The sequence below is a fragment of the Gadus morhua genome, chromosome 13, assembly GCF_902167405.1.
Source record: "Gadus morhua chromosome 13, gadMor3.0, whole genome shotgun sequence".
Taxonomy (NCBI): domain Eukaryota; kingdom Metazoa; phylum Chordata; class Actinopteri; order Gadiformes; family Gadidae; genus Gadus; species Gadus morhua.
In genome coordinates, this window is record NC_044060.1 from 7,665,708 (window position 1) to 7,689,014 (window position 23,307).

At 50.2% G+C, this 23,307-nt stretch overlaps 1 protein-coding gene across 2 annotated transcripts in view; it reads right to left on the reverse strand.

The window, feature by feature from the left end:
- Positions 1-271: 271 nt before the first annotated feature.
- Positions 272-23,307, reverse strand: part of celsr2 (cadherin, EGF LAG seven-pass G-type receptor 2) — a 60,025-nt gene continuing 36,989 nt past the window's right edge. The window contains exons 6-34 of one of the 2 annotated variants that reach the window (XM_030375250.1): positions 22,568-22,725; positions 21,993-22,156; positions 21,590-21,715; positions 19,412-19,581; positions 17,855-18,034; positions 17,360-17,473; positions 16,830-16,986; positions 16,214-16,355; positions 15,691-15,811; positions 14,787-14,970; positions 13,966-14,067; positions 13,744-13,838; positions 13,310-13,519; positions 12,599-12,782; positions 11,393-11,780; positions 10,745-10,912; positions 9,964-10,087; positions 9,332-9,532; positions 8,595-8,769; positions 8,250-8,362; positions 7,563-7,645; positions 7,005-7,131; positions 6,635-6,745; positions 5,961-6,091; positions 5,490-5,569; positions 4,892-5,056; positions 4,079-4,306; positions 3,350-3,602; positions 272-2,394 (exon numbers count right to left, since the gene is read on the reverse strand). In XM_030375250.1, the coding sequence (XP_030231110.1) occupies positions 2,388-2,394; positions 3,350-3,602; positions 4,079-4,306; positions 4,892-5,056; positions 5,490-5,569; positions 5,961-6,091; positions 6,635-6,745; positions 7,005-7,131; positions 7,563-7,645; positions 8,250-8,362; positions 8,595-8,769; positions 9,332-9,532; positions 9,964-10,087; positions 10,745-10,912; positions 11,393-11,780; positions 12,599-12,782; positions 13,310-13,519; positions 13,744-13,838; positions 13,966-14,067; positions 14,787-14,970; positions 15,691-15,811; positions 16,214-16,355; positions 16,830-16,986; positions 17,360-17,473; positions 17,855-18,034; positions 19,412-19,581; positions 21,590-21,715; positions 21,993-22,156; positions 22,568-22,725 (4,461 nt within the window). In that variant the 3' untranslated portion in view covers positions 272-2,387. Of the gene's footprint in view, positions 2,443-3,349; positions 3,603-4,078; positions 4,307-4,891; positions 5,057-5,489; positions 5,570-5,960; positions 6,092-6,634; positions 6,746-7,004; positions 7,132-7,562; positions 7,646-8,249; positions 8,363-8,594; positions 8,770-9,331; positions 9,533-9,963; positions 10,088-10,744; positions 10,913-11,392; positions 11,781-12,598; positions 12,783-13,309; positions 13,520-13,743; positions 13,839-13,965; positions 14,068-14,786; positions 14,971-15,690; positions 15,812-16,213; positions 16,356-16,829; positions 16,987-17,359; positions 17,474-17,854; positions 18,035-19,411; positions 19,582-21,589; positions 21,716-21,992; positions 22,157-22,567; positions 22,726-23,307 lie in introns of both variants that reach the window. The other variant, XM_030375249.1, reaches the window with a different exon arrangement.

The window sequence follows — 23,307 nt, forward strand, 5'->3', positions numbered from 1 at the left end:
TGGAGACCCTGCAGGGCTGCCTGGCTATGAATCATTAGTTTCTATACAAGGGTCCTTTACCTTGTCTCAAACACAATCTATCCAATTTCAAAATTGTCTTCAATATTAATCTCAAGGGTTTCCTGAGCACAGCCTGCTGGTCCTATGTACTTTGTAAGGTCACTAATGTCATTCATGGATCTTGGCTAACCCAAACGGATGAGGTGGGTTTGAGAGGCGAGCCTTTTGACTTTTGAAAGAGGAGAAAAGAAACACAACAAAAAAAAAACAATCATGGTAGCCACTTCTCTCCGTTTTACTTGAAATCCGGTGAAATCCTTTACAAAGCATTTCCACATAGAAAAATAACAGCCATTTCATAGACACTACCCTGTATCACTAAAGCTTTGACATCACCTACGACAGTTATTGGTTTTGGAGCAGTTGATTGCTTGGGCGCTATGATGATAGGCAGTTTGTATAGACCAAGTACATAAAAACAATAAAACAAGGAGTAGGTTTAATGTGCCAGTTATTCCTTCTAAATTGCCAACATTATTTGAAAGTCGTTTATTAAATCAACAAGAAAAACCTTTTTGATTTTGTGGCCCACTTCTCCATTCGTTGTTTCCCACACGTCTGTTAAATCAGTGGTGTTTCCTGGGAATATAACAGCTTTGAAATGAAGTACAATTAATTTAAGACACCAAACAGCAATTGTAAAGTGACAATATTGTCACTGTACTTGGCACACGTGCAACAACAGATGTAGGATCAGATTTACAGTCTGTAGGGAACCAGGTTCACATACACGGTTTGAAAAGGTTATTTGTGATTGATCTAGTGACACCTGCATCAGAGGAGTACTTAGAGATTGAATGGCTGTTAAAATGATATCTACAAAGGTCATACATGTTCAGAAGAGAGAGAAAGTAGCAGAACAGCCTTTTCTTCACAATATAAAAAAACGACAGTGAAATGAATTGTTCCAGTTAGTATACGAGTCCGACTGCGTTACGTAAGCAATTCCTTTTATAGATATGGTGAAACCACGGGGTGGAAACCCTAATTCTTTTTTTTACAGGCAACTCTGTACAGTCACATTGGATTACAGGTGGAATATTACAGCAAGTTCGTAGCAGGTATTTAGATATTTTACAACAAATGCCTAAAAAAAACAAAAACGCCTCATTGCTAGTCTATAAAATACAGTGTTTTAGTCATTGAGGTCATACGACAACGTCTCTCCCGTGGCGAGGAGGAGAGCGACAGCGTCCTATACCGAGAGCGTTTCTCACGTCCATGAAACAAAGGGGTGCCAGCGATTCAAAGAAAAGGTCCTTCCCCGCCTGGCTTGAGGGAACGGCGGCGTGATGCAGCGGCCGCCGTCGTCGGCTCCGCCCACAACCCAGCCTCGCCCACATCCTTGCTCCACCCCCGAGGAGCTGAGCTACCACACAGCACGTCCTTCGTCAGCGTCAAGTAGCTTATATCGGATATGTTACAGTGTAGACTCTCTGTCAGTCTGTCCATCCGTGCTTCTTTAGTACGCCAACCGTTGATCTAATCCAATGGGTGAGGGAGACGAAGATGATGAAGAGGGGCCTCTGGACGACGATCTGTTGATGACCAGGCACGAGAAAGTGGGGCTGGGGGGGTCCATGTCCCCCTCTCCTCTGGTAAAGAGGGGGTGTCGGGTCTGTGGAAAGACTGTCGTCGTTCAGAGATCCTGCGACGACTTCGGTACCCGAGACCTGAACTCCATCGGGAGATGGGCCGATGCGGTCTCCTAGCAACCGCGAGCGGTGACGACACACACTACGGGTCGTCCTTTAACGCAAACTTGTGGTGCTTTTGTGTGTGTGTGTGTGTGTGTCTAATTCCCTGAATAATGAACAATTCTACCAAACCGAATGGCCCCGCCTGAAAAAAGGATGACTTCTTCATTTTGCTCCGTAATCTGCCGAGCGAAACACAAACGTGGGAACAAACTCATACACAATCATTTAAAAAAGTTAATAAAAAAACGAATGACCACCAGAGCATCTTGGCAGGCAGTGTAAATTAAAAAGTGCATCGCTTTCAAGTATGTGAACAAAAATAACATAATTTCTTTCGAGGGAAGGCGGGACCGATCGGTGTGCTTTAAGCCTGGGCCAATGAGGTGACTCCTGAGGTTTGGCACACGTACACACACACACACACAATCGACACACACGCACACACACACGCCTCAAATATAGGTGCAGCATCGAGAAGGGAAGAGATCCTCTGGGATTAAGGAATGTCCAGTGCTCAACCCCTCCATGCTGCCTCTCTCTCCCCTTCTCTCCCTCTCTCTCTCTCCCTCTGAGTTCTTCTTCATTGCCATTGGATGGATGGATTCCGTGACGCCGGTGTGTCCGACTCTAGGACCTGTGAAGACACACCCCCTTTCCCGGTCACATGGAGAGGAAACGGAAGCTGCCGGAGGGAACAGTGGTGGCGACGAGGAGCGGGAGACGGACACAAACACACAAACACAACACAACACAAACACAAACACAAGACAAACCAGGGAACCAAACAAGACAAAACAAACATGTGGAAACAAAACAGAAAAAAAGAAACAGAAATTGAAATGTTAGTGAGTGAGTGGAAATGGTGGGCGGGGCCACAGTGAGGGTAAGGTCATGATGGGGGGTGGAGCTGATGGCGAGGGTGGAGACAGAGATCCGGATCGAGGAATGGGGATCAGTGTTTCAGTGAACAAAACTAAAGAATAAAAATCTATGGTTTTCAAAAAATGAGAGAGGGAGGCAGAAGAGGTAGATTAGTGATCGACAATAGTGTCTTTGTCATCTTAACTTAACTATAATCATCAAGAATTAGCTCCGAATTGTGATCCATCCTATTCTAATATTGAACTATTTGTTTACAATAGTATATATTGCCATTACATTAATAATTATAACTATTGTTGTCGTTGAATGGGATGGTGTACACTGGCCAGATAAACTAAAATACAACAACAACACCAACGTGTACATGGGACACACAACACATGATGTTGAGGACACACAACGACCACACGGGCGACAGCAGCACCACATCATAACAGACTCAATGGCGTCGATTTCACACAGCATGTCCAAGTGTGTGTATATATATGTGTGTGCGTGTGCATGTGCATGCAAGTCAGTGTATGTGCGCGTGCGTGTGTGCGCGCATGTGCATGTGTGTGTCTGTGCGCGTGTGCTGTGTGCGTGCGTGTGTGTACGTGCGTGTGCATGTGTGTACGTGCGTGTGCATGTGTGTGTGTGCGCGTGTGGGTGTGTGCGTGTGCGTGCGTGTGCATGTGTGTGTCTGTAAGCGTGTGCACGCTACTCACTCTGATCCCGACGAGTCTCCGTCCACCGTCCCGGCCTTGATGGTCATGGCGACCCCGTTGAGGTGGTCCGCGGGGGGGGGCTTGGGGGCCGCGGGTCGGCCCTCGCTGGAGGAGGAGGAGGAGGAGGGGGATGGGGAGCCCCCCGCCCGGCGAGGGGACCCGGGGCCCTGGCCGGCCCCTGACAGCTCGTTGTGGATCCGGTGGAGCCCGTTCCGCTCTGCGATGGGAGACAGCTGCTTCTTCTTCAGGATCCCTGAGGAAGTGGAGAACGAAATCCATATTGATTCTGGTCCCGGTGAACAATTTAGGATTTGTTAATCCTTTGATTAATCCAATCAATAAACCAAGGAACAAAAGCTTCTAAGAATAGATCTGTTTTACAACAAACGCAGAAAAACTGATAAAATATTTATCTGAGAGAAAGTACCCTCGCATTCAGTTCTTGTACCATGCCTTTAAAAAGGGGGTGTCTTTACCATGTGGGTTCTATTTCATGTCGGCTACGCCGTCTAGGCTTCGCCCTTATGGGCGTGTCCCGTGCGCCTGCTCGCACACGGGACACGCCCATAAGGGCGAAGCCTAGATCTGTATTCAGTCGTGTCAAGTCCATCTCTGGGATTAAAAAAGCTCGGGCCTGATCCTTCTTAAAGCAGCCATCGGGGGGCTAAAGCAGCCGTCGGGGGGCTATAGCAGTCATCGGGGGGCTAAAGCAGCCAGCGGGGGCTTCACCTTTCTGGGGTGGATGGGCGTGGTGGTGGGGGTGGTGGTTGTGGAGCGGGGTGGAGGCGGCGCTGCCGCCGTCCCTGTCCCCGGGCCTCTCGTCCGACGCCGTTCGGTTGTCCCTGGCGATGGTTGCCGGGTGGGCCGGCCCCTCCGCCAGCAGAAGCTCCGGCCCTCCAGCTCCCTCCCCGGGACGTCCCGCTGAGGCGTCTCCCGGCGGCTGCGTCTTACCGTTGTCTGTGGGGCATTAGTGGTGTCATCGTTGAGTTCAATGGTGACGGGAAACGAGATCGTCGCACATCGTATTAGTGCGTCACTTTGTATATCGTATAGAGTATTTTATTATATTTAATAAAATGTATAGTTTATATAATTTTTTTAATATTTATAAATAAATAAATATAATTGTTTTAATATTTATAAATAAATATATATCATATATTATAAAAAATACTTTTTTTTATTTTTATAAAAATATATATTATTGAATATATATAGATTTCATATAATTTCTAGAATATATAATATTCTTTTACATTATACATATTTAAAAATATGCATAAATGTTTTACATTTATTCGCAATATGCTACATTTAAACTAGCTTGAAACTTAAAATAACCTTGACTTCAATAATGTTATCAGTTAAATCTCTTCCTATCGCTGATAGTCAAATAAAAAATGCTGGAAAGCCAGTACCGCAGTACCGGTTTCCATTGAGCCTTAAATGTTCTGGCATTTATTTTTTACATTGACGTTTCCATTCTTTATCTTTTCTGTTTAATTTTAAACAAAGGGTTGGCGAGTGGGTGTGGTCTCCTACCGTGGAGGTGTGGTCTCTTGGGGCCGTTGGAGGCCAGGTTTTCCCAGCATTCCTCTGGGCGGTAGGGCCCCTCCCCGTCCTCGCTGTCAGAGGAGTGAGTGGAGGCGTAGGAGCCACTCTGGTCGTCCTCGATGGAAAGGTCGCTGTCTGAATCACTGTCGCCATCTAAAACACACACACACACACACACACACACACACACACACACACACACACACACACACACACATACACACAATGTAAATGGTCAATAGTAACTGGACATCATTTATGTAGCGCTCTTTTGTTACCAGTGGCCCCTCAAAGCACTTAACAATATTGCCTAACATTCACCCTTTCCTACATCCATTCATTCACCCAATCATTAAAATAAAACACAGACGGCGGAGTCAGGCATGCAAGGCGACAGCCAGCTCGTCGGGAGCAGTTAGGGTTAGGTGCCTGGCTCAGGCACACCTCGACACCCTATTCTATCGAACTAGCAACCTTGCAGTTACCAGCCAACCCGCTCTACCTCCGGAGCTGCTGCCTGACCAACTCAGCCCTGGTCGGCGTCGCTCAAAACCCCCAGAAAATCAAACCCTGGGCCGGCGCGTACCGTCCTGATGCTCCTTAGTGTCGTGGAAGCCGTGTTCGTTCAGAGCGATGTGCGCCTGGCTGTTGTTGAGTCCGTCGTCCCTGCAACACAAGAAGGCGTGGTCACTACCTTCACCACGTGCCCATCCCCAGATACCTCGCCCCTAGCTGCATTACATCCTGGAATGATCCAACCTGTCGAGCTGCCTTGATTTCCACCTTCAGAATTGCTGCTACAACAAATAAATGCACAGTGCAGAGTCTATACGAACAGTTTAGAAATAAGATGAAATCGAACACTTTGGGGTGTGTGTGTGTGTGTGTGTGTGTGTGTGTGTGTGTGTGTGTGTGTGTGTGTGTGTGTGTGTGTGTGTGTGTGTGTGTGTGTGTGTGTGTTTGCGCGTGTGTGTGTATGTGTGTGTCTGTGTGTGTGTGTCTGTGTGCGTGTGCGTGTGCGTGTGCGTGTGCGTGTGTGTGCTGCCCGGCTGCTTACCGGAGGACGAAGGGCACGTAGCTCTGCTGGCTCTTCCCGCTCTGCATGGTGCCGTTGAGTGACACGCTGGAGTCCCCGAACGGGAGGTGGTACAGCCGGCCGTCCATGTAGCCCCCGCTGCACTTGTACGTCTGGAGGGGGGGGGGGGGAAGAACCGGGGAGGGCCACGAGACACGGGGTTAATAGTTGTGACCCCTGAAGAGGTTTAGGTATGCCTGTTATTAATTATGTTTTATGGTGTGAAGTGACTGAGTATTTAGAAAAAATACATATGCAAATGTATTTATGTTTATGTATATGTTTTTTACTATGATGCAAAGCAGTTTGAAATGGCAGTTGGTGTCTGTGTTCCTAACTTCCTTAGAGTGGCTAACCTAATCTAATCTAATGTGAAGGCTTTGTTTGACCAGTCTCGACTAAACACATAAGACCGTTTATATTTCAGCACAGTAAAAATCAATCAAAGGTTAAAAAGTAACAAGGAATGCGTTTTTTGGATTGTGTTGCATTTGCTTGCACACATGGCTGTGTTGCAAGGGAGGTAATCTTTGGAATGAAATATTTGCTGAATTATGAAAACTGCACTCAAGAAGAATGACTTCAGTCAGCAGAGGTGCTCTGGTGGGTTTCACAAGACAGAGCTCCAACACACACACACACACACACACACTCACAGAGGCCTTGGATTTGATCATGTGATCGGGCCGCTTTCGACTGCAGCAGAATTTCATGGCGGACCTCGCCTCTTTGTTGAACACGATGCGGAAGAAGAAGATGAACGGACCCTGGAGAGAGACAGAGACAGAGAAAGAGAGAGCGAGAGAGACAGACAGAGACAGAGAGAGAGTCACACCCAACACCAAATCACACTTCGACAGCAACAAATAAATTAAATTTGACTTTTCCCCTTTTAGCTAGCTAAGTTAGCTAACTAGCTAGCCAAGTTTGTCAATTCAACCAACTGGGCTCAAATGAACTGACAGAGGTAGGATGCTTCTGGAAGCACTCATGTGGTCCGTAAGACCTGGGTTTCAGGGAACTCACCAGCAGACAGTTGAATCCGGCGAACAGGTAGTGGAAGATGATCATGTCACTGTTGACCGAAAGCAGCGCCAGCAGACATGTGACCGTCACCAGGAAGAGTACGCCGCCGGCTGTCCTCAGACCAGAGCTATGTAAACACACACACACAATTAAGAACTTTAGTTGAATCTACATTTCAAACACTGTTTTCAAGTTACATGTGACAGCTACAGGCGTTTTTCTTTTAAAAGAAGGTTTGGCTTTTACTGAGAAACAAAGGCCAGTATAATAATCAATCAACTATGGACGGTCGGTTTGTAAAACTCTGGGTGTAGGGACACCATAAACAGATCGCATGAGAGCAAGAGATCAATAAAACAACTCCTCCACGCCAGCCTGGAGTCAATTCCTTCTCACAACACCTTCGTTTATGTGTAGCTTGAGCTCCTAGCTGCATCTAGTTCATCTTCGAAGAGAGTGCGAGCAACATCATCCCTACCATTCCCATTACCAAACATGTAAAATAATCCAGTTATATACTGGAGGTTATCATACGGTGATTTGTGTTAGGGCACTCACACAGGGGGCTCCTTCTTGTCGAAGCCGTGTCTTCTCAGGGTGCAGGAGGCCCTGGAGGCCAGAATGTAGAGGAAGACGTTCATCTGAGGACACAACAGCACAGAGTCAGACCCCGCAGGATAGCACTGTCTGGACCCGAGTGATGGGTAACAGCAGAATGCATTAAGGCACACAGTCGAGACAGCCTTCAACAGTACTGGGAGACTGGGTCAACGTGTGTGGGAAGAGAACAGGGATAGGAGAGAAATATAGAAAGAGAGAATATAAGAAAGAAAGAGAGAATATAAGAAAGAAAGAAAGAAAGAAAGAAAGAAAGAAGGAAAGAAAGAAAGAAAGAAAGAAAGAAAGAAAGAAAGAAAGAAAGAAAGAAAGAAAGAAAGAAAGAAAGAAAGAACGAAAAAAAAGAAAGAAAGAAAGAAAGAAATAAAGAAAGAAAGAAAGAAAGAAAGAAAGAAAGAAAGATTGAATTTGCAAAATAAGAAAATATAGAGAGATGATGGAAACTGAATGCATATGTGTGGATTGATTATGTGAGTTTTTTAACACATTTGATCATTTGTTTTACATTTGCGACATAAATGGTAGTTGGCCCTATATGTCAGGGTATATAAACGCTGTCACACAACAAAGGACACCGGAGTGCATAGTGTGCCGAGCGAGGGGGGCTGACGGCGGGCGGGTACGTACCCCCACCACCATGGCTATGGGCCCGGCGAAGCTCCAGATGAGGGTGTCGTACACGGAGAGCCAGCAGTAGTCAGGGTTACCGTAGCCTTCTGGGTCCAGTCCCACTGCCAGGCCTTCAACCCCAGCCAGAAACACACACACAATAGCGTCAGACACTCTGCCAGTAAACAACAAACCCACCTGACAGCGCCGATTTATTATCAACTAAAACAGGATGAATGAGGTTTTAAAAACACAATCTTGGTTTCTTTCTTTTTTTACATTTTATTTTATTTTTAATTTACGTTTATACAAGACACATATTGTACATTTGAATCCTCCCGTCGCCATGACGACGTGTCTGACCTGTGATGAAGGCGGGCACTCCCCAGCCAATCAGGTAGTAGAAGCGCATGGGGCCATAGTTGATGTCGCGCAGCTCGCTGAGCATGCGGTAGGCGTGCAGGCCCTCCAGGAAGAGCCAGGAGAAGGTGCACAGGTAGAAGAAGTGCAGCAGGATGGCGATGCCCGTGCAGGTGAACTGGAGGAAGATAGGAACGCACTTAGGGGTCGGGTTATCGTCGGTCACCAAAACTAAAGAGTTTACGAAAACTAGATGGGAGGATACAAGATATGCTGAAAAATCTAAAACAAAATCAAAACAAAAAAGTAACTAATTTCATTCATTTCGAATGAAATTCAGAACCTTGAACGTGACCTTGCTTAGTAGTCATGGAAGGAAGACATTAATAAGGGATAAGCTCTACAGTGTTCTCAGTCTCGGACAAAAGCATTGCTAAATTTACTTTTTAGGTCAACGTAAGGCAAATGTTTCCATCTATACAGTACCACTTACCAAGTTATTACAGATCTTATCGGAAAATAAAAAGTACGACGTTAACTATATTTCCCTTGAACGACCTGTACTCTCACTTTAATCGATCGGTTAAACTGCTTCCATTTCCTTAATAGCGTTGTTCCCGTCCACATCCGATCGATCGGCCATGGGAGCACGATAAACACAAAGTGGGCGAACGGGCGAGGTACAACAGACAAGGGAGGAGCCAGGAGGAGGAAGAGGAGGAAGAGGGCCGATGGATTACCGGGTTGTCTGCCTGGTTGATGCCCAGGATGAAGATGAGCTCGGAGAGGAAGAGGGCAACGGCTCCGTTGTTGATGATGCTGGTGCGGTTGCACTGCATGGCCCTCAGGCAGAGGAGGAAGAGGGTGGTGAGGAAGAGGAAGCCCAGCGTCACGCCCACCGTGCTCCACGTCACCAGCTTCAGCGGGAGGATCTCGCCGTTCTGAGAGGGGAACACAAACATGGAGGGTCAGGAGAACACATAGATTGTCCCATTGTTTACAATTCATTCAAATGAGTATATTGGATCCCATTTATATTAAGCAGGGAATTGTCTGTGTGTGGCTTATTTGTGTGTGTGGCTTATTTGCTTATGTGCGTTTGTGAGTTTAGTGAGCTGCTCAAACGTCTTCTTGTTCCCCGAAAAGCAACACCAAGCATGTAGTGCGACGCCAGTTGATTGGGTCCTCCGTATGTGTGCGCGTGCACACAAACACACACACACAGACACACACGGGCACACACACACACAGACGTGCGTGCGTATGTCACTGTGTGTGTGGGTGTGTGTGTAATGTGTATATATGTGTGCATGTCTATGCATTTCTGCGTGGGTGTGTGTGTGGGTGTGCGTGCGTGTGTGCGTGTCCTCACCTCTCTCCTGGAGATGTCCATGAGCACGGCGAAGCTGGTCATGTGGTAGCACTGACAGCTGATGTGCGTGTTGTTCCTGAACACCACCTCGCAGCCCTTGGCCGACCAGCCTCCGCTCCCAGCCCTGACACAGCCAGGGAGAACAGGACAGCGTTAGGAAGACCTCCACATGCTGGCACACAGGGCAGCCGGTCATGTGGTGGGTGGTCATAACGCGTCAAGGCAACGCTCTCCGTTGACTTTGTATCGGACTGGATGCACAGCCTGGCACAAAGGATCATGGGAAGGCTTGCGCTGATGCAATCGGGCGATGCCCCGTAACGAGGTCGGGCAAGCTTTGGTAAACTTCTAAGAAACCTGGAAGACTAGGGTTTTATTGATTAGAAAACCACCAATTCCATCAGCACCCACATCTTAAACAGCAGCACCAAGAACTCGCAGTGTGTCTGTGTGTTCACTCCCAGAATGGTATGGTTTCAGTGTGTGAATGTGTCTACTCACAGTATGGTGTGTGCGTGTGTGTGTGTGTGTGTGTGTGTGTGTGTGTGTGTGTGTGTGTGTGTGTGTGTGTGTGTGTGTGTGTGTGTGTGTGTGTGTGTGTGTGCCCCCTCACAGTATGGTGTGTGTGTGTGTGTGTGTGTGTGTGTGTGTGTGTGTGTGTGTGTGTGTGTGTGTGTCTGTGTGCCCCCTCACAGTATGGTGTGTGTGTGTGTGTGTGTGTGTGTGTGTGTGTGTGTGTGTGTGTGTGTGTGTGTGTGTGTGTGTGCGCGTGCCCCCTCACAGTATGGTGTGGTTCCAGAAGACGCAGATGGGCTTGGAGCGCTCCTCGGTGGCGACCAGGCGGAACTGCACCGTGATGGGCTTGTCCAGCGCGTGCTGCAGCAGCTCGTCGTTGTCGTGCACCGTGATGCTCACCACCGGGGTGTTGATGACCGGCCGCTTGGGCACCCTGGGGTGGGGGGGTGGGGGGGAGGGAGGAAGGTTAGAAAGAGATATAGGACATAAATACTGAGGAAAATAACGACTACATTATTATTATATAGTCTAATAGATCATCATTCTCGTCTATTTTAATTATAATTGAGCACGGCGATTATAATTGCCGTGCTCCACGGCTTACAATTGTACGATTATAATTGCAAGAAAGGAAGCAATCAAGAAAAACTAAGACATCAAGCAAGCAAGAAAGAAAGACTACAAATCACAGCAAAGAAACAAAGAAATGAAAAGAAGAAACAAACAAACAAACCCGGATGAGTCATTCTCTAACTTAATCCAATCACAGCTCAACATGTTTGGTAACTCAAAACTACAGATGAGGTCAGAGGTCAGAGGTCAGAGCAGGTCGTACCGGTGCGAGTGCCCTGTGGACCCTCGGGCCCTGCCCTCCACGCCCCTCCCCCGGCTCTCCTCGGGGGGCTGAACCTACCGCAGGCTCCTCTTGTCGGGGTCGTAGCTCTGGGGCAGCAGCGCCGCCAGGCTGTGGAAGATGATGATGCTGGCCACCGCGTCCTGCTGGCCCTCCGCCGGGTGCCTCCTCTTCCTGGACGCCGTGGGCGCCGCCGCTGCCGCCGCCGCCGCCACCGCCGCCGCCTCGGTGGTGGCGGCGGCGGTGTGGTTCCTGGACGAGGGGGACTCGGGGAAGACCTCCAGCTGCCGGTGGCCGCGCGTCTCCAGGGGCGCGGCGGGCTCGAACACCGTGTCCGGGAGCGTGACGGCCGTCTCTTGGTCGTCGGGCCGCGGCCCGCGGAGCGACTGGTAGCGGGGCAGCTTGGCGCCGGCGAAGTTCATCTTCTTCAGGCGGTCCACAGAGATGACTGGGGGAGGGGGGGGAGAGAGGGGGGGAGGGAGGGGAGAGAGGTCAGTGGCAGCGGGCATGCAAACACGACGCTGACCTACCCGTCAGCATAATTGATCAACGGGAGTTTTTCTCTAAATGGCAGACAGGCACCCGAGTGGTTCTGCATGGCTGATGAGCAGCCCTGCACACACACACACACACACACACACACACACACACACACACACACACACACACACACACACACACACACACACACACACACACACACACACACACACACACACACACACACACACACACACACACACACGCTGTCGCCCATCCGGTGAATACGAATTCTGCCTGCCTGGTGTAATCAATGTGGGCTTCGTACGTCTATAACGAGAGAGTGAACTGAGACGTGTTCCTTCTCAAGGTTCATCCCCTCTGGGGTTAAGGCGAGTGCCTCGCTTTCTGATTAACAAGGTAATAGTGGTTATAGGGTTACAGTGTTGCCCCTTGGGCCTGTGAATCCATTTGACACTTTAACTTGGATTGAGAGCTATGTACATGAAGCGGCCCTGATTGGGTCAACAACCAGTCCGTCAAAAAAGGGACTACGTCCGAGGGTAGTAGTTGTGTTGATTGGCTCCACAACCAATCAGGGTCCTTCAAAAGACACACAGCCTCTGAGGGTTGTACTCATTTCAAGTACTAGTTGTGCTGATAGCGGTCATGTTTACATCGTTAGCCGCTGACCCTCTCCGCCCATCCAAAGGCGTCCTCAGACGTCCCCATGACACATCCAAAAGAGATAAAACAGAAAGGGCAGAGAGTAGGAGCGCGGCCCACCGATGTGCGGCGTGACGATGGTGAAGGGGCTGAGGTAGGTCTTCCTCATGTTCTGCGCCAGCGTGTTGGCGTAGTCCTCGAAGCGCCGCAGCAGTGCCGCCGTGCCGCGCTCCGTGTGCTGGATCAGCTCCCAGTGGGCGCGCGTGTCCGGGGCCAGGATGGCGCTGCCCACGCGCACCAGGTTCTGATTGGACGGGACAGGAAGGGGGAGGGGTTAGGTTAACGCGGTCGGAACGAGGAGGTGAGTGGAGGCGGTGTCGTGCGGAGGATGGGTTCAGAGTGCGCCCACGCCGCGCCACGGAGACTATTTATAACACAAGTGGGGGGCTGAGCAGCTGGGTGGTCCGACTCTGACAGCACGGTGGGTGGGAGAACTGGATCGTTTCTCTGTGTTTGAACGTCAATGTTTGCGATGGTAGCTAGGGCTGTAATGGTGCGTTAATAATAATTAATAAGCATAATTAATAATATCCTTCTAATTAATAGAACAATAATTAATTGATCAATAACACATTCAGTCGCAGCTCTCAAGTAGCGTAGCCTCCTTTAAGGGGAAGTGGATGCAGATCACAGATTGACCCAGCAGTGTGGATCTTACTTGTAAATATGAATAATCAGAGTCAAAGATAATAACCGCGTTGATCACAGCTATGTGGTGAACGCACACCCACACCCAGGAGGGAGACAGAGAGGGGTTGGGGGGGGAGGTACCTCGGTGAAGTGCACGTCCTTGGTGGCGGTGAGGTTGAAGCCCTGCTGGCGGCTCTCGTGCTGCAGCAGGCCCTGGGTCAGCAGGTAGGCCACGCGCACGTCGCTGCCGTAGTACTTGGTGGTGTGCGCCGTGGCGTTGGCCAGCTGGGCGGCCGTGCGCTTGGCCTGCTCCGAGTCCAGGGCCGAGGCGTTGCGGGACAGCCTCTCCGACTGGAGCAGAGGGAAGGGGGAGGCACGGTGAACCGACATCTTCAACACTACTACTACTGATACTACTGCTACTACTACAAAATGAATATAATAATCTATTTATATTCATGCCTGAATGCATCCAATTATTCATGGGTTTCTTAACTTAACATTATTTCATGATGTATTTATTTATATATGTGGTTCCGCTCTCAAACAGCCAGGTGCATTGTGGGAGTACGCACCAGTCCCTTGAGCTTGGAGAAGCTGATGGAGGTGCAGTTGAACAGGTTGGGGGGCAGCCATCCCTTGTGCTCGTCACAGTGGCGAATGGCCGTGCCTGTGGGGCACCGAGGGGAGAGAGGCGGTGAAACACAGAGGAACGCGTGAGGGCTGGATGGACAGGGCCTTGAGGCTGACTCACTGCAGGCCCACTAATGGTATGTAGATTGTTCAGCGCTGCTCACCCAGAGATCCCTTGGGACAGGACACAGCCGCGGGGAGGCCGAACTTGGTCCTGGGCCACCAGATCCCAGCCTGGATGGCCTGAGGACAGCTGTCATAGATGACTGGAGAGCGATAGAGACGGCAGGGGAGAGCGGGCAGGAGACAGGGAGAGGGAGAGGGAGCGAGGGCAGGAGACACATAAAGTGCGAGAGAGAAAGCAAGAGAGAGAAAAAGAGCAAGAGAGCGAGAGAGAGAGAGAGAGAGAGGGAAACAGTGAGACAGAGCAAGAGAGACAGAGAACATGATGATTCATTGGTGAGTCAGAACGAGACCTGCTTGTCTAACGTGGGGGACACTGACCTCATGTTCTCTGTGAGTTATATTTTATGTCCATTACCTCAGGCGCATTCTCAGTACCAAAGCACAACATGATATCTTGACTTCCATACCTCGACCGAGCCAGGTTATGTTTATAGCCAGAGACTGGAGTTATGTGTACAATTATGGGTTTTCGAGTAACAAGCTCTGTGTGTCTGTGTATGTATGTATGTATGTATGTATGTATGTATGTATGTGTGTGTGTGTCGGTCCGTATGTGTCTCTGTGTGTGTATGTCCGTCTGTGTGTGTGTGCGTCTGTCTGTCTGTCTGTCTGTCTGTCTGTCTGTCTGTCTGTCTGTCTGTCTGTCTGTCTGTCTGTCTGTCTGTGTGTGTCTGTGTGTCTGCCTGTGTGTCTGCCTGTGTGTGTGTGTGTGTGTGTCTGTGTGTCTGTGTGTCTGTGTGTCTGTGTGTCTGTGTGTCTGCCTGTGTGTGTGTGTGTGTGTGTGTGTGCGTCTGTTTACCCTCGCAGCCGTTGGGCGACACCTCGGCGAAGGGGTTGTCACACTGGTCACACTGGCGCCCGATGACGCCGGGCTTGCACTGGCACTGGCCGCTCTCCCGGTCGCACGCCCGGGAGAAGGAGCCAATGGGGTAGCAGTCGCACAGCAGGCACGACTCACTGCCCTCGGGCCGGTAGTGGTTGTCCTGGAGACGGGGCACAGACCGAGGGCGAGGGCCGTTTCACACACCGCTGGAGCATTCTGGGTAGCATCATCTGAACTAGCATATTGTTTTTATAGTATATACTGCATGATGTAATCGTTGTCCTTATTTTATTGTAATACTTGTCCTGTGCTTTTGGTTGTTGACATTCACATTACTCACCTGGAATTAATAAAAGGCACATCTTAACTCTTAACTCAAATCATAAGCTAGTGGGGTGTGTGTGGATGAGGGCTGGTTTAAGCAGCCTCACCTGGCCCGAGTCAGACTAGATTAGACTCTGGCTGAGGCTGTACAGCTGTTGTGCATTGAGGAGACAATATGCACAGGTTAAACCAGCCATCCACCCACACCCACACACACACACACACACACACACACACACACACACACACACACACACACACGTTAAAGCTGGGCCTTGGGGAAAAGCAATCCTAGTGGATAAGGGGGATAAGCAATCCCAATCCTAGTGCTGAATCACAGCCCGATACAATTATACACATTCTTCGGGGCCTTGAATAAAGACACTAACATTTCCCAGCATCCTGGGAACTCCGACAGGAAGACCTGGCCCTCGGCCAAACCAGAGAAAAGTCTGAGGCCTGCTTTGGACGCTCGTCCCTTCTAATTGGCTGAAACCCCCCCCGAGTGGTCATTGGTGATTGGACGGCGTCCCAGATCGCCCATGAGAGGCGGTACCTTGCATCGGCACTCCCCGCTGGTTTTGTTGCAGTCCGAGTCGAAGCCCTTGTCCGTCAGACAGCTACAGGGGCCGCAGGTCTTGTGGCCCCACCAGCCTCGGGGACACGGCAGGTCGGTCCTGCTCACACAGGGAACGCAACGTCAGCTTTGGGGGTTGCATTGAATTAAATTAAATAAGTTGCGATAATGTGAACCAACGCCTCACGGGTTCATCGTCAGTCAACAGTGGCAGGGTGTAGGGGGTGGGGGGGTATAGTGCAGACGTCAGCTAAAAGGCACCGGGTTCGATTCCCAGTGGCTCTGCATTGTAATAACTGCATGCATCCCAGCCAACCCCGACCGGTTCCTTAATGACATGCGTCTGAAGCCACTGTGAATGGCCCGGGATTAACACGGGTGAATAGAACAGGAGCGCACCAACGGTCTGGAACACGACCACAACAACAACAGCAACCAGGGGAACACAAAGGGCGCTCCGGGAGGCACGGCGTGAAGGGGCAGGAGGAATGCTGCACTCAACTTCTTCTCACAGTACTCTCCGAAGTAATGACGGGGGCAGTCGCAGGAGTAGCCCCGGGACGAGCCGGGCTTCCGGGCGCAGGACGACTCGTGTTCACAAGGGTTCAGCGCACACGCTTCGGTACAGGCGCTGCCATAGTAACCTGCGAGAGGGGGAGAGAGGAAGAGAGAGCGAGAGAGAGAGAGGAAAACAGGGTCAATGACGCGACTTGTTTTTCCCTGCCTGGTGTCAGCAGGGGGCCAGCGGCGGTAAACATGATGGGTCTGCGGTACGGTCTTGGGGGCGAACCTTCTGACGCGAGTCACACCTCGGTTAGGCTCAATGGGAGACAAACTGAACTGTACTTTGTTTATTCATCATTGAGAATTGTTATTATTAATAAACAAGAGGACATTTGTTCAGTAAGTAGAACCATAGATTGCACAAAATGCATCAATTTCAATTTAAAAAAAATATTGTTTAGCACATTCAACCTTAATGTGTTTTACAAAACTCTAATTTTGAGTAGGAATACCCCCGGTAATGTACGGATTAGAACACGCATCGTGAACCCTGAGGCGTCCTATGAGCTGCTGCTGGTACTGGGATGAGTGGGCAGAGTGGGCCGTGAACCCACCGGGGCTGCAGGTGCAGGAGTAGCTGTCCCAGTCGTCGCTGCAGTAGCTGTGGGCGGGGCAGGGGCTGGAGCCACAGGGGTCGGGCACGCTGCAGCCCTGCTCCACCTTCAGCTTCCTGGCCTGGGCCAGACGCAGACCCTCCCCTACCCTCAGACCCTGGAGGGGGGGGGGGGGAGAGAGGGAGGGGAAGAGAGAGAGAGAGAGAGAGAGAGAGAGAGAGAGAGAGAGAGAGAGAAAAGAGAGAGAGAAAAGAGAGAGAGAAAAAAAGAGAGAGAGAGAGAGAGAGAGAGAGAGAGAGAGAGAGAGAGAGAGAGAGAGAGAGAGAGAGAGAGAGAGAGAGAGAGAGAGAGAGAGAGAGAGAGAGAGAGAGAGGCGAGACAGATGGAGAGAGAGCGACAGTGTCGGAGACGGAAAGAGAGAGAGAGAGACAGAGACAGAAATTCAGACTCAGATTCAGACCTGACCACAACCAGAGGAGGCATCACAGTGCAGAAGGCGTGCATCACGGTGTCACGGCAGCGGGGCTCACCTGGAGGCAGCCGCGGTAGCCGTGTTGCACCGTGCCGTCCGCCTGCAGCAGCCCGCCCACGGTCACCGCCTTCAGCTTGGACCCCCGCAGACCCCCGTCCACCTCCATGCTGGCCTGGAGACGGGACCACATGTTACATCACACACACACATACTTTTTTCGTCGAAGTAAACAACCGTACACAAATGTAACAACTTCAGCGACTCTAATACAAAAATAAAGAGAATAAAGTGAATACATTCTCAACTTCTTCCTTTCCCTTTTGAACATGAACTGTAGTATTTGAGTTATGCACTTGTTGCTAAGGATCCTGGGGACCCCATTTGTTTGTTTTTCATTTATTTCTTGCATTTTCTTGCTCATTATTTTATTATTATATGTCCCAAAACATTTCCATCTTAAGCCGGACATCCAACCAAACAGCCACGGCGGTTGGACCACCCGGAAGTGTCCCGTCCCGTCCACCAGGGGAGGGGGTTCTGCAGCAGCACCCACCAGGTAGAGGCCGTGGTCCAGGGACAGCACCGCCCGGTGGTGGCTGGGGGTCCCGGGGGAGCTGCTGAAGTCCAGCTGCAGGTGGTGCCAGGCTCCGTCGTTCACCAGCACCTCCTCCACCCGGGACAGGACGGAGTCCTCGCCGTGGTGCAGCCCCATCACCACACTGCCCCCACGCAGCTGCAGAGAGGGGGGGGGGGAGGAGAGGAGAAGGTTGGTGGTTGTGGTGTCTGGTTGCCATGACAGAACATTCCCGGTATATGAAGTCCTATATTTCGTCTGTTAAAGGTGACATATTATACCACCAGGTGTGAGTGTGATTAGCCGTTACAAGCTGTTTTGAAAATCTGCCGCTTCTGACATCACAAGTGGGCGTGTCCGCCTAGATGTGTGCTGGATAGATCCGTCTACCAGCCTACCCAGTGCACTGGAGCAAACGTTCCTCATCTATCCGCCATACATCTATGTGGACACTTGTGAAGTCAGAAGAGGCAGATTTTCCTAACGGCTTGTAATGGTTAATCACACTCACACCTGGTGGAACAATATGTCACCTTTAAGAACTCCAAAGGGTATTTTAAATCAGTGTGGGGCATGATGGGAATTGTGAAGAAGGCCACGAGTGGTACACACGAACAAAGCACAAGCCGGAAATTAAATAAGATCACGTGACAGCGAGAACACACACACACACAGCCAACAGGTGGAGCCTCAGGCCAAATGTTGGCCGTGGTTCGGCTCAGCGGTGCGTTCAGTTATCCACACCGGGCTCGTGTGAGAGGGACCGGTCTGCAGGGAATGTGTTCCAACAACCCACACATACAACATAGATGTATGTCAGCAGAAGATGTGTGTACATTTGTCAGTTTGCAGTTTGTACATTATGCACACGTGCAGAAAGACACTCACACACAAACACGCACATGTAATGTTGGCCATACTCTTCGCAGGGATTAAATAATGCATAGAGTTGGCCTTGAGCAGAATGAGACCGTATAGGCAGTTCTTAAAACGTATGCGTGTCTATAGTGTGCGTGTGTGTGTGTGGCTATAGTATGTGTGTTTGCCTATAGTATGTTTGACTTTGTGTGTGTGTGTGTGTGTGTGTGTGTGTGTGTGTGTGTGTGTGTGTGTGTGTGTCTATAGTATGTGTGTGTGCGTGTCTATAATATGTAGGTGTGTGTGTGCCTATCGTATGTTTCTGTGTGTGCGAGCCTATAGTATGTGCTTGTGTGTGCGTGTCTATAGGATGTTTCTGTGCGTGCGTGTCTATAGTATGTGCGCGTGTGTGCGCGTCTATAGGATGTGCGCGTGTGTGCGTGTCTATGGTATGTTTATGTGTGTGCGTGTCTATAGGATGTGCGCGCGTGCGCGTCTATAGGATGTGCGCGTGTGTGCGTGTCTATAGTATGTTTCTGTGCGTGCGTGTCTATAGGATGTTTATGTGTGTGCGTGTCTATAGGATGTTTATGTGCGTGCGTGTCTATAGGATGTGCGTGCGTGCGTGCCTATAGGATGTGCGCGTGTGCGTGGAGGCCTGCGTGCGTCCGTGGTCACCTGCAGGGTGAGGTTGTGCTGCTGCCCGGCCGAGAGGTGCAGCAGGGTGGCGCTGGGCTGCCGCGTGCGCAGCATGAACTCCACGTGCGACGGCACCGCCACCGCCGCCGCCGCCAGGTGACTCCACTGCAACAGGCTGTTGCCTAGGAAACGCTGCGGGTTGGCCATCACTACGACAGGGGAAGGGAAATGGGAGGGCAGAGATGATTAAATACTGGGGGAGAGAGATAGGGGGTTGGGAGGGAGGGGGGGGGGAGAGGGAGGTGATGGAGAGAGAGAGGGAGATGGCGGGGGAGTGAGGGAGGAAGAGAGAAGAGTGGAGGGGAGAGAAAAAGATTTGGGAGAGGGAGGGAGAGAGGGGGGGAGGGCGAGAGGTGGGTGAGCGAGAGGGTGAAGGGGGGAGAGCGAGAGGAGAGAGAAAAATATGAAAGTGAGGGAGAGAGAGAGAGGGAGATGGGAGTGAGGAGAAGGGAGGTGGGGGGAGAGACAGGTGGGGAGTGAAAGGGAGGTAGGGGGAGAGAGAGAGGGAGCTGGGGGAGAGAGAGAGAGAGAGAGAGAGAGGTGGGGAAAGAGTGGGATGTAAGGGGGGAGACAGAGCGAGAGATATGCATATGGGATACAGCAGCATTGGCGAGATGCAGATTAATTAAGACTGAGTGAGCAATCAGGAGCTGGTTGGTATGCCCCAGCAGGTGTCAGAGACGGAGGCACCATCCCCGTGCCTTCTGCTCACCCCAGCAGCGTGTCACTCATGGCAGCCGGCCAACCCCTCGCTGGCACCCCAAGAGACCAACCATCAAGACTCTCAAGACACACCAACACAAACTTTGGAGAAACCCCAAAACTTCTCCGGAAAGGTCAGGCTAATTACCAACTGACCCTCCCCTGCCTGACACGATGTTAACGTGTTTTTTCTTCCTCAGCGTTCGGATGTGCATGGGCGGCTACGGCAGCCGCAGCCGCATATCTCTATACTTGGTATGCAGGCTGAGCCGCCGAACAGACGAGTCAGGAGATAAAAGGAGCGTGGCTGTGCCCTCGCTGGGGTGTCACTGTGTCTGCGTGTTCCGAGACGCACTTCAGCCCCTATCCACAACGACGGGGGGAGTCTCAGAGGTGCAACACCCCGACACGACGGCGTGTTTACCGCAAAGACCGGGGATGCGATTGTGTCGTGATGCCCACGCGACGGTTGCAGACAGGAAGGACAGATTTAGTCCAGGGAAGAACACAAGGGATGGAAATACCGTTGTGAGATCCAGACACGGCAGCTATTTGAAGTTAATTGTGGCAGGCTAGACGCTGGATTAGCATGCAACAGGCTGACGCATATCAACATTTGTGTTAAACATAAGCGCGTGTCACCAATGCAAACGTGTTTGTTTTTAATCGTCAAATAGACACATCCTCGGTATGGCTGTGATGACTCACTAATGAGAGGTTTGTGTATAATATATTCGTGTTATCAAGGCCAATTAAACTACATTTCACTGGTGATACGAGGTGGAACGATACGTCTTCCTGCTGCGCCACTGCGCAGCCCGTGTTTGCCGTTGTTGACATGTAACTGTTCTTCTAAAGTGGGTCTATTCTACCCTCTCCTTTCGCATTCGCTGGCTTCCTTCCTCCCCATTCCATTTCCCCTTCAACTGAACGTTTCACACACATCCCCTTCAGCTGTCATCTTTGGCTCCCGTCCCTGGAAGTAGCAGTCTCGCTACGCTCATGACATGCCTCATCTTTTAGCCGTCTCTCCTTTATGAAGAAGAGGCACGTGGAGCCGAGTGGCATCTAGCGAAACGGACACGGCAGAAAATGTAAGATAATAATCATAAGTATGTTTTAATTGGTGTATAATCCCATGAAATTAAGAATCGTTGTGCAAGTGTGTGCTTCTTTATTCTATTCTGATTGTACCACGTTCTAGTCATTGTGAGACAATCATTCTGACAAATTGTCTCACGTTGTATACATAGTTTTTTTATAAATAAAGTAAAAGAATGAATAAATATAAAGTATTCCCTACAAGAGAAGGCTAAAAGTACTGGAATCCCGAAGTAGAAAAGATTTTAAATGCGTCTCACAGTTTTTAAATCTCCCATCACGCTCCATAAACACAAGGGATCCTTCCTCCTCATGTTGAGCGGCCCGTACGTTGATGTTCCCGTGTCTTCTTACCTCTCTCGCACTTGGGCCCTCCGTACCCCAGGGGGCAGTGGCAGCTGAAAGACCCCCACAGGTTGACGCAGGTGGCTCCGTTCTGACAGGGACTGTTGTTGCAGAAGTGACGCTTGGCCGAGCACCCTAAGGACCCGGGGGGGGGCAGACTGTTAGCTCAGTGTGGTCTGATTATTCAGACGGGGATAAACTATTCATACCAGGTAATGCTATCATCCTCCCCGCCGCCCGCCCCCCTGCAGTGCAAAGCATAATACAGACGCCTCTCCTGTCTGCGTCAGAAGATCCACCTTCTGCTGACCTTGTAACGGTATGGAGGCCCTTCAGATAACAGGGCTCCTATTATAAATACATGAGTGTTGTGACTGTGCGCGCTCTGAGCCGTAGCGTCCTGGCGGCTCACCGGGTAAGGTGCCGTTGTTGGCGATGAAGCCCGCCATGTCGACGTGGCGCTCGTCGATGCGGAGATCCTTGATGCAGCCCACGAACTGCCGGTTCTGGACGGGGAAGTCTTCGGGCAGCTTGGGAACGCCCCCCAGCAACAGGGGCCCCGTGAGGTCAAGAGACCTGAGGGTGGAGATGCAGGACGGTTAGGTTAGGAACGTTAGCTACGCCTGGGGATACGTGTTCCAGCCGATCAGAAGGAGAGTCCGCCACAATGGGGAGACACACGGTCATGAAAGATTCATCACGCAGACGGAAACCTGTGCAATCAGTGGTTCAGTGTTTGCACGCACACCAAGCGAGGAGTAAACCGTCAAATTAAGTTAAGATTCAGAGTGGAGTCGAGTTAACACCCTAGAGAGAGAGGGTGAACTTTACTTCAAAACACGACTCGCACTGCATCTCCTAATGAGGGGATGTTTGGTGAGGAATGGGAAATAATCAGGGGAAAATCACTCGGGTGAAAAGTGTGAAATATAAAAGATATGCAAAACATGTAAACCCTTTTACTTTTTCACACCACAACTGACTTACTTCTTGGAACCCGATTGGCTGCCCTGGGCGGCACAGGTGTAGTTTCCGATCATGTGACCAAATCTCATGGCCACGGAGGTGTCGCAGTTGTCCACCGTCACCACGACAACCTTTTGGTCGGAGGGTCCCTGGGGAAGGCCGGCCTGGTTAAGGACGGGCTGAGGAGAGACACATGAAGGCCTTAACGATGGTTCAACCCGGCCTGAATCTGTCCCATTTGGCCATCTCCCTTTGGGCATCCTTATACCAAGAACACAAACCTAAGCAAAATTATAACCATGTCGAGTACATCGATACACACCAAGTTTATGTGGTGTAAAATGTGGTGTGGTGGTATTTTTTCTGATTACCTGATTAATCATGAACCACCGCTACTGCCTCACCAACATAAAAACAACAACAACAACAACATTAACAACTGGTTCATAACAACCGAGCTATCCCAATACATTCGCCAACCACTTGATCAAGTGGGGTTATGGAAAGTGCAAGTGCAAGTGCTTGTGATGTTGTGGAAGTGAAGATGTTCCGGTGCAGGCCTGAGCGATCGTACTTTGAACGGCATTGATCCGAAACAATGGCCATTAAGGGGCACAATCTATAGACATGGTGCGTGTGAATTATAATGACTCCCTGTATACAGACCCATTTGGTACCCGACCCAATAACCGATGGAAAACACGAAATACAAATGAAGCAAAGTGGGGATAGACACAGTGGTAATAAGAAAACCTCATATG